At 33.2% G+C, this 11,549-nt stretch overlaps 1 protein-coding gene across 2 annotated transcripts; it reads left to right on the top strand.

Annotated features, from left to right (window-relative positions):
* On the top strand, positions 407–11,101 carry LOC105167814 (homeobox-leucine zipper protein ROC8). 2 transcript variants are annotated; one of them, XM_020695675.1, is made up of 11 exons: positions 407–930; positions 3,438–3,582; positions 4,114–4,231; positions 4,343–4,534; positions 4,850–5,299; positions 5,394–5,486; positions 5,564–5,773; positions 6,565–6,748; positions 6,951–7,105; positions 7,208–7,297; positions 10,471–11,101. In XM_020695675.1, exons 2-11 carry the CDS (start codon positions 3,470–3,472, stop codon positions 10,846–10,848), a joined length of 1,983 nt encoding a protein of 660 aa, XP_020551334.1. In that variant the 5' UTR covers positions 407–930; positions 3,438–3,469; the 3' UTR covers positions 10,849–11,101. The 2 variants fall into 2 exon arrangements, with proteins under 2 accessions (XP_020551334.1, XP_011085930.1); XM_011087628.2 differs by having other exon boundaries at positions 412–930; positions 6,837–7,105.

The raw sequence follows: 11,549 nt of genomic DNA, 5'->3' as shown, positions 1-11,549 counted from the left end.
TCACGTTTATTTTCTATCCAATAATTAATGAAAATGTAGTAAAATCCTAGTAGCTCCATTAAGTATTAGACGAAAAATACACGTGAGGACTAAAATTAAAAAAAAATTCAATTTACAGAATGCAATATTAAAGAATCATAAAAAATGAACTTAAATTAAAAATAATATAAAATTTAAAATAAATTTTTCCCTCTGTAAACATAAAATAAAGGATGATTTGGTGGGGTACTAGGGCTTATAAGCCCAAGTAAAGGAGCAGCCCTTATATATCCAATGAAAGTGAACAATTGGTACAACAATTGTGATTAATATATTTTTCACGAACATATAATTATAATAAACTACATAAATATTTTTTTTAATATTTTGCATAGATTTTGAGTGCGCTCGATTACTGGCATCTTTAAAGTAACTGGAGCAGTTTCACATCAACTATGCGTATATTTTTGTTTGTTTGTTTATGATTAATCATGATGTATATTATATTCAGATTTATATTATTTAATCAATATAATATAATAATCCTCCATAATTAAGCAATTTCTGCAACTGTTCTCTTGAAATTTCATTCATGAAAATTTGGCTTTGTTGCGGAGGTCTGAAACTAGTATTGTCTTTTTTGTTGAATTTTGTTGCCAGCTATTTCATCGAAAACAGATTATTAGGCATTTCTCATTAGCATGAACTGTAATCGTCTCTGATTTTCACTTTTCGGAGATGAGCGAAGCGGAGGAAGAAGCGGCTGACTGGCGGAGCAGAGGTGGCGAGAGCTGGTGGCGCATTACTGAGAACTGGCGGCGGAGTCCATATACTTTACGTTCTTCTGGTTTGCCGGTGGCGTGTTCTTTTGGTGCCTGGTTGTTTGCTTGGGGAAAAGACTGCATACTTTGGAGCTTGTACATCATGCTGCAACACCTTGTACCTAATGCAGTAAGAGCTACTCCTACACCCTTTTCTTTCTCTAACTGAAGTCTGATAATTGTTGTCCTCAAGAATTGGCTTGTAATTTTTGTTAATTAGAAAGGAGATGAGTGAAAATTTTGACTGCAAGACTTTAGTTACATGATTTATTCCACCAAAAATTAGCTCCATCAACTGAAACCTTGATTGATTCTGCAGTTCATTCAAAGTGCTTTGCTTATTGATATGATCATATATGTAAATTTTATTGGTGTTAGCATTTTGCCTGAAGTAAATGGTTAGACTTGTTCACTAGATGATTTCTCCATCATATATGGTGAAAATTAAATTATAGTTGAACTCAATGTAAATTCATATGAACTTACATTAAAATGATAATTTCATGGACGTTAAAGACTTATGTAATCGTTTAGATACATCCATGATGTTACGTAAGTGCAGTAAAATCAGCTATGAAGCTAAACTGTATATGAAACGTAAAATTGAGGTAGGATGATTGGAATATTCTTTACTAAGTTCTCAAAGATTGAGCAACTATTATGAAAATGCATCTCTGATAGGTTAAACAGTTCCCTGGATTTTGGAGATACATATAGATTCAGACATTTTTTTCCTGCTAAAAAAAACTTGTTGAAGAAACATTATATATAAATAGTAAGCATGCCATAGATCAAAATTATACTTGTAATGCAGACGAATAAAAGGATGCTAGTGCAGAGCAATATTTATGTATGGGAATAGCTAAAAGTTCCTAATATTGCATTGACCTTTCATGTATCATAATTATAAGATTTTGAGGTATATTTTTATACATGGAGAAAAGTCTCTGGATGTCTCGGATTATTATTTATTGATATGCTATTATGGAAGTACAATCGTATAAGACTGTTGTACTGTTTGGAGAATGATCAAGAGGTAATGCTGTGGCTAGTACTTCAGTATACTTATAGTGAAGTTAATATCATCAGCCACTCACTTTAAATTGAAAGCTGGTGGGTTTGAGTTTTTATTTCCTATAGTGAGAACTAGCTCCGAGATAGTCTAATTAAAAATGACCGTACACAAGGTCCGAAGGAAGTTCTCCTTCTGATTTTCATGCAAAGAGCTTTGAAGAAATAAATATTTATCAATTAATAAGAGGTGGAATGTAAAACTGAAGGACTTTTGTTTGTTGTACTTGATATTAACCTTTAATCTGTGACAGAACAAATATTCAATTTAAATTATCATCAGACATGTGTAATATTTTAATTTAAGAAAACTATTGGTTTTTTGGTCACAGCAACTCCTAGAAAGGGTATGTATATTTGCTGCAATATTTATTTCACTCTGTAAAAGCTATTAGAGAAATAGAGGAAGCGACTTTGTTCGTAAGGTATTTAATGTTTTTATTTAACTATAGGCACCTCTAAATTAATGGTGTATAAAGTATTGCATCAACAGAACTAAGTCTAAGAACGGGCCCGCCATTGAGCTGGTATCAAGAATATACGGCTAATAGCATTGATACTTTATGAGGCTAATGATTTAATTGAAATGCAAGCCAATCAGAAGAACTATATATAAAGAGGAACATCGAAAATTATCATTTTAGTATTCATTTTCAGCTTTTTCACTAACAAATATGAATTAGATCTCTGTAGCAGAAGATTGATATCTTCTTTATAAAAATGAACTAATAACAATAAATGTGCCATATATTTTTGCTGAGTAATTATTTGTCTTAATCCCATGACAGATAAAAAACAATCGTCATCAATCACTGGCAGATTGTGGTAATAAATGGCCATATTCAAAGAATGAAGTATTAATTCATTACCCAACCTTATAAGCTAATGGAAATAAAAGGAAAATTTTGAATTATTGCCTACATAATTTTATTCCTTATTTGCATAAAATTCATTTTGATTTTTTAGATAAAGATCAATATTTCAAGATTTGCGTTCTGTATGTGCCTTTATATTCAACAATATGTACTTTTGACCTTTGATTTAAATCCCTTCTTTTGCAGTCTCAGATTATTTTGTCTTATACTTCATTTGCTCTTAGTTGTTCATAACGAAGTTTGAACCCATTATTCCAGATGTGAAACCCTATTTAAGTTGAGTGAAAGATCTATCGTCAAGACAACCATACTCACACAAGCCTTACTTGCATATAGCAGAAACATTTACAAATTGTTTCATATGTACAAACTATCTCCTTCCTCATTCTTGAGTGTATTTCAGAATTTTTTAACTTAGGTAAGTTCTTTCTTTCAGTTTCTATGAATTATTACTTGCAATCTATATCTTTGTGTCCCAAGTACTCTAACTCATCGAAGCATGTATGAAGGGATATATATTGAAATTTAATATAAACAAGAAAAAGCTTTCAACTTTTTTGTGTGTTTGTCTTAATTTTCATGTATATTGTTCTCCATGAGCGAACTTTGTTACTGCTAGAATGCCAGCACAATTGCTATATGTGATGCCCTGATTATTCTTTTGCTAATCATTCTTAATTTATTTACCCAGGAATAAAAGAAGCTCTTCTTTCAGTTGAATAGATGGATTCATCATATGGAGGAAATGGATCAGGTGAAGAAGAAACCTCCAACTCTCAAAAGGGCAAGAAGCAGTACCATCGTCACTCTACACAACAAATTCAGCAACTTGAAGCGTAATATTGAACTCTCAACCTTCTACATTTCAGTGATGAAAATGTTATATTCCATTGACAACCTGTTTTTATCTTTTACTTTGGTTTCTGAACCTTCATTTGCATGATCAATTACATTTTCGCATCTGAACATATTTCTCAGGATATACTCTTTTTCTCATGAAGACTGTTACTGACTTTATGTTACCATAAATTGATCTTCGTAATTTTCAAACCGGTATTGCTATAGAAAATATCATCTTTTAACAGGATACTGCGACAAGGGACTTTCCACAGTTTTTTCCTAGGAATTATGTTTTATTACCATTACTTTATTGTCACTGATGTATGAGTATACAAAGTATCGTTGTTTTTTACCATCATAAATAGATCTCAATAGTTATAGATTATTCAAAATGTCTTGTTTGATGATTAGGACACAATAGCTTGAATTTATACAATTTCATGAATATATCATGATTTGATTTTCTCATTTGTTTTGTTCCTTCCTTACTAGTCTGCTTCTTTCCCCTAATTATCATATCCATGTAGTTTCTATAAAGAATGCCCACACCCAGATAAGAACCAAAGGCAGCAACTGAGCAGGGAGCTAGGCCTTGATCAGAAGCAGATTAAATTCTGGTTTCAAAATAAAAGGACTCAGATAAAGGTACTATATTGTTTACACGTGGTACAATAATACTTTGTCGAGTTGTTTGTTACTTGACAAGTATCTTTACTTCGTTATGTAATCTGGTTACTTGTTGGGAACACGTTTCAGGCTCAGAATGAGAGAGCAGACAACAATGCTCTTCGGGCTGAAAATGAACGAATTCACTGCGAGAATCTTGCAATGCAAGAGGCGCTGAAAAACATCATTTGTCCTGCTTGTAATGGATCAGGTCTTGGGGAAGAAGAGAAACACCACAATTTACAGAGGTTGAGGATGGAAAATGCACGATTGAAAGAAGAGGTGATTGTTACCTAGCAATTCATTTTTTATGGAAAATTTATCTTTTGTATATACCAATATGTAATGACCGATTATGTTTTTGCTTATTACCTGAGCACAAGCATATACGAATCATGCTCATGAATTAAGATCCCCTCGATTCTGCAGTTGATTGTTAGAGAGTTTAGAGAAGACTAATGGTGAAGCAAAGATGATTGGATTTTAGGAATAGAAACTGTAGATAAGCTGTCACGTTATGTTATCTGCAACTCCATGTTGACTATTAAGATGTTTATTTGCAGCATTTCTTAATGTTGTTTTACATGAACTTTTCAGCATGAACGGACGATCAACTTCTTCTCCAATTATATGGGAAATTCAACTACTCCTCTGCCTGGAGTGGATTCCCATATGAATATTCATGGGAAACATTTTCTTGGTGAAAGGATGGGAATTACTCCTCTTGATCTTGAACACATGCCCCGTAATTCAGAGAATACCATATCGCCACATTGGTCTAGTGGTATACAAGAGGCAGAGAAATCTATTATTATTGAGACAACCATTAGTGCGATGGATGAACTAGTGGAGCTTTTACGTGTGAATGAGCCGGTGTGGGTCAAGGCTCCATCTGATGGGAGATATCTGCTCCATCGTGATAGCTATGATAAGCTTTTCCCCAAGCCAAATCATTTCAAAACTGCAAGTGCTAGATTCGAATCATCAAAAGATTCAGGCGAGGTGTCAATGGCTGCAATACATTTAATTGAAATGCTTCTTGATGTGGTATAACGCCTGATGACTCCTACATGTGTTACACCTTACCATGAGAGTATACTCTATAGGTTTCAAGTAAAAATATATTTTGCTAATCTTGCAGAACAAATGGAAAGACATGTTTTCTACTATAGTCACAAAAGCAAGGACCATTGAAGTACTTGATACTGGAAGCTTGGGTGGTTTGTTACATTTGGTAATGATCTCAATATCTGTACCCTTTTGCATGAATCTGAATGGATACAATTTGAGTTTATGACTCTGTTGAAACAGATGTATGAAAAGTTGCACATTCTGTCACCTCTTGTGGCTCCTCGAGAATTCTTTTTCATTCGGTATTGCCGGCAGCTTAATTTAAATACTTGGGTGATGGTAGATGTATCCTACGATTTCATCAAAGAGCTCCAAGATGCCCCTCCTACTCGCTCTTGGAAGCTTCCTTCAGGGTGTATGATTGAAGATATGTCGAATGGAAAATCAACTGTAAGTTCAACAGCATCACATTTATTTCGGTTTGACTAATATAATCTGATTTCCGTCCTTGGCAGCATGACGATAATTACAATAAAGTAATAGTTCTCCTAATTTAAGTGATAAAGTAAATGCTTTTTCTAAGTTAAGATGATTACAATAAAGTAAATGTCTTTTTAAGTAGAGTTAGAGTCAATTTGTAACAGTGAATTCAATTATTTGATAAATATGGAATGAACTTATATTAGTTCCTTGACTTCTACAAAAATAAATGTTAAAAATCAGGTTGTCAAGACATTTCGTACATTGATGCGTGTCTTATCATGCAGCATTTACAGTATGGTGTGCCGTTAATTAGGAGATTTGTGCATGGATCTAGTCTAGTTGGAACCAACCACTAAAAGTAAGTAATGAAAGACTTAGTTGTCTATTATCATGTGGTATGACACATGGATCATCAAATGTCAAAGAAACTATAATATTGTTTTAATGCTTTAATAAATTTATATAGTTCCATCGGGAACTTATTTTAGTTTATGATACTATTGGGGAAAATCTAATGTACCTTGTTCGGGCTACACCCTTATATTACAAGGTAAGAGTAAATACACTAGAGTCAATGACATATAAAGTATAAAGTCACGGACTGCAATTGGCATGAGTAGAAACTTGGCATATGCTAGCTTATTAGCACTTCTTAGCCAAGTAAACTGTCTTAGCTGCTTTTCAGCATTAATTTCTTTTCACTATGCTGTCATGCTGATATACCATGTCTAGTTAATGTTTATTGTTCTTTTTTTTAGGTTACATGGATCGAACATGTTCAAGTGGATGACAAGTCTTTGACTCATCGTTTGTATAGAGATTTAGTGTGTGGTTGTCAAGCATATGGAGCCAAACGGTGGATTACTACTCTTCAGAGGATGTGCGAGAGATTTGCATTCTCAATGGGCCTAACTACCACACATAAACATGAACTTGAAGGGGGTATACTCTGATTTCTACTTTCCAGTCTAGGATGGTTTTGATACTTGAAACTGTGCTTAAAATGGTCACTATTTCTTTCTTCATTCAGTTATCGACTCACTTGAAGGCCGGAGAAACTTAATGAAGCTTTCTCACAGAATGATGAACAACTTTTGTGAAGCATTGAGCATGTCTGATAAACTTGATTTTCCACATCTGTCAGAATTTAAAAATAGTGGAGTGCGAGTCTCGCTTCGGAAGAGTAATGGACTGGGCCAACCCGATGGCTTCATTGTCAGTGCAGCTACCTCTCTTTGGCTTCCCGTTTCGAATGAGAATCTCTTTAACTTCTTCAAAGATGAGAAAAAAAGAGTTCAGGTATATAGAATGTTTCCGACTTTATCTTGATACTCAAATTATATGTCATCCTTTTGAAGCATCCGAACTACGTTAGGAAGAATAAATGCATTTTCCATGCAGTGGGACGTCTTATCCAGTGGGAATCCAGTGAATGCAGTTGCACACATCTCAACTGGGACCCATCCTGGAAATTGTATCTCTATCATCCAGGTTATTTTTCCTCAACCTTTATTTGTTCTACATTGTTTTAAGGTCTAAATGTCGACGAAGCTTCTCATCCAATGTGGTTTAGATAATGATAAGAAAATTAATTAGGAAACTTTGATTACACTATGGTGCTTTATTTTCAAAGTTGCTTGTCTGGGAAAAACTGTGATGATTAATCACTTGTCGGGTTATAAAATAATTGCATTCGTGGTAAACACTAAAATTGCATAGGGGATACATCTAATATTGGAAAATTATGACCCTCCAATCTTAATAGAGTGTTTGCACGAACTTAAAAAGGCACTTCTTGACTTCTAGCTAAAGAAAGGGTTTTGAGAGTTTTGCTATCTCAGCTTCTGTTCCTTGAATTAAAATTATTTGGTCTAAGAAGATGCTAGAAACACCAATAGGATCAATTTTTTTTAGCTTTTGTTATTTTAATTATTTTAGATGTTATTTTTGGACATCTTTGTCATCCAATTATTTGCAAATACACCAAATGATCCTCTCAATCCCAGACCCATTCCGGATTAAATCATCTCTAAACCACTACCAAAGGAACACTAGAGAGACATGAATGTAAATAAAATCTGAACATATATAGAGACACACACATACATACCCGCTACATATACATACATATGAGATAATATATATATATATATATTATAATATACACAAAGGATTATTGCCGGCAGTGGGGCTTGGAGCAAGATGGGGTGAGCAATGGGGGTTAGGCTGGGGGATTGCTGATTGTAGGGCTAGAGGTTGGGGAAGGTTGTTTAGAGTGTCTATGGGAGCAGAAGGAAAGAAGAAAAAAACAAAGAAGGGCTGAAAAAAAAAGGAAAAGCAAGAGAAGCAAGGGAGGGAGTGAAAAAGGGGAAGAAAATGAAAAAGTTGGAGAAACATGACAAGAATATGTTAAACATATTTTTATAACAAATACAGGAGCATAACTTTCTTATTATCAAACACCATATCATCACTTTGTACTATTTTCCTAATTAATTTCTAAACACTTTTCAAATTGCTTAAATTTAACATTTAGAAAGTTCAAACATATACAAGCATTCCGTAAAATGAGTGTTCTAGCTTCTTCAATTTGGAATCAGTATATTAATGTCCAGGAATATTCAGAGAAACAAAAGTGAAAGTCCAGATTGTTGATATTTTATGATAAATTTGGTCTCTGGTGCGAAGATGAAACCTATATCCTATGCATAAATGCATTCATTTGAATTTGAACTATGGCTTTTATTAGGCAAAATTACATGATTGATAAAACTGTAAACACTCGAGTATAGCTGTTAGGATTAAAGTCTTAGAATTGAATTGATACATGCTTAGAATTAATAAAACAGAAAAATGCAGGAGATTTGTCAGCGCTCTGTGAAGTTCAGTCCTTTAGGAAAAACTTTTTCCTATTATATTCTCCTTATAAATCATACAAAATATATCCTCATGTTATTTGAATTATTATAACTTTATGTGATAAGTTGTTATTTTGAGTCAAACAACTAGCTTTTGGTGGATATCGTCTGAATATTAAAACTAATTCTTGCATAGGAATAGTGGTTATTTAAGTGTGAAGAAGTTCCTAATGAATGATGTGGAATATTGTTTTTTCATATGATTGTGCGAGTCACCCTTGTGGCACATTAGCCTGATTGTCACTTAATATAATCACTTGAGATGAGCTTTTACTTTGTTGCTTAATATTTTATCGCTATATGCATTTTTCTTGTAGTAATCATATTTTGCAGAACTAGGAGGATATTTTTGGACTTAGGTTGCCATCTCCTGTACATGCAAATGGAAGAAGTTTACCTAAATACATGTTGTCAACTGTTTTATCTATATAATAATGCACACGAGTTTCGGGACAAGTAACTTCATGCTTGAACTTGTTTCTTAGCCGTCTTCTTATACATATGATTGAAACATAAATTAGTGGACCAACCGAACATGCTTAAAACACAAAACTTATAAAAAGAAATAAAATGACTTAGCTTATTCAATTTAGTTTTTGTACAAATTACTAACCATGTGGTCTCGATGTTTGTTGAATATATAAATATGTATAATTAGTATAATATATGATCAAGCAACATTAAGAATGTATAGTTTGACTACAAATGTATTATAAATTGTTACCTTATAGTTGTAGTTGTGCTTTGCATCAAGGAGAGAAATTTCAATTGGGATATTATCAATTCAACTTTTGAATATTTTTTAGAAGTCGAAACAGAGAAGAATTTTATATTACATAGAAGTTGTTATATTAAACACCTAAAAGATTGTTGGATGTCAAACTGTCACCAATTGAAGTCTAGTAAATGTGCACTCAACTAGAAAACGCATAAATGTTTCTGTATCCATTAGTATCTTGAATATAACATAGTATTTATTTAGCAAAATAGTTCAATGATAAGACTTAAAGAACATATTCAATTTTCTAAGACAGGGAAGATTGTTTATTATGCAGTAGAATTTTTCTATTATTAGCAATCTTTTAATAAGCTAATAATTTCGTATTTGTGTGTGAAAATCATATGCTCCTTAGTCGCTTATTGATTACTACATAGTGAGGGTCAACTATATAATCCAATTAGAGAAAAACAAAGGGTGAAGTTCACCATGTTTATTACCTATATTTGGAATGATATTGTCCAAAACGCTGCTATTAGTTTCTATATTTGACATGTTGAATTATGCGTTTCGTAATTATTGAGAATTATCTAAATTATTAAGGTCCAACCAACGAAAGATATAAAGGAAGCATAAAAAAGTATCCGTCAACAAGGTGAACTATTTACGAACGTGCAATATATGCGCACTTGAGGTGACAAAAGAATATGCACAGGTCTATTTCCTAGTCTAGTAATTACTTCCTCGCCATTATACTTGCCTCATAAGTTGCCATATACTTGATTCTGAAGCTATTGGTCGATCAAAGTTCATCTACATTTAAGATATAATATAGTAACTAAAGAGTAAATAACTTTTAGCTGAGTACTAATGCATAAGCCTATCAATCTATCTTTATTAGATTATGAGTTAATCTTATTTTTCATTTCACATTTAAGTTGAATAAATTTATTGCATTCTCTTTATTCTTTACTTTCCCTTGCGAAATAATTGAATTGTTTTTTATATCAATGGTGTTTGTGAAGCAGCCATTTGTACCCAAAGAGAACAATATGTTGATGTTGCAAGAGAGTAGCATCGACCCTTTGGGAGCGATAATGATCTATGCTCCCATAGATCTACAGGCCATCATTTCAGTTGTAAATGGCGAGGACACCATGAGAATACCAATCCTTCCATCAGGATATGTGATCTCTAGTGATGGCCGTGCGAACAAGGGAATGGGAGCTTCAAGTAGTTCGAGCAGCAATAGTTCTAGTGGTTCACTCCTTACAGTTGCTTTTCAAATATTAGTGTGTCATAGCACATTAACAAAGCAACTGAACATGGAGTCAGTTGCCACCGTGCATACTCTTATAAGCTCCACCATTCAAAAGATCAAAGCAGCACTTGATTATCCTGATTAGGATCGGTGCAACATTAGCATTACTCTCAAATTGTTTATGTCACGTAAGGTTTTGGGTGATGAATTGCTTACTGACCATTTTGGCTTTTCCTTGTTTGATACAAGTAGTTTTTCTTTGCCTTTCATATAATTTGCTAGAGAATGTGTAACATCTCTTAGTAATTTTCTCTTACTATATCTCATGACCGTCTACTAATCTTGCTAATTATTGATCGGATGGTAAGAATAGGAAAATCGAGTTTATTTGTCCTTCATATTGCACACGAACTACAATTTCATTAAAGAATTATTATCTCCATTTTCAGTTTTGATTCAATGTGATGATGTATAAATGGTCACCGAACACGCCTCAAAGTATGTTTATTTGTTTGACATCGTTCAGGATTATTGTGCTTATGTTCTCATATAATGCACAAACTTGCTTTTGAGAATCTCATTGTTTGATCAGATGTATTGGGAATTTCTATTTTATTGCAGCCTCTGTAAATTTGTACAAGGTAAATATCTTGCACAGGGACATAACCTTTGAAAATCTTACAACAAAGTATGCTCATACTTTGCACATGTCTAATTAGATGCATATTTTGTCTAAGAAAGATGAAATATCTTGATTGTTGTTATTACTCTTGCATAAGGAGCATAGGTCATTTGAAAAATAGAGGAAGAAATAGAAAACATTGTAGTTTGTAATATATAGAAAAA

Source organism: Sesamum indicum, linkage group LG8 (genome assembly GCF_000512975.1).
Source record: "Sesamum indicum cultivar Zhongzhi No. 13 linkage group LG8, S_indicum_v1.0, whole genome shotgun sequence".
NCBI lineage: Eukaryota > Viridiplantae > Streptophyta > Magnoliopsida > Lamiales > Pedaliaceae > Sesamum > Sesamum indicum.
The sequence above is the reverse complement of the archived record's forward strand: the minus strand, read 5'-3'. Positions and strand labels throughout refer to the sequence as shown.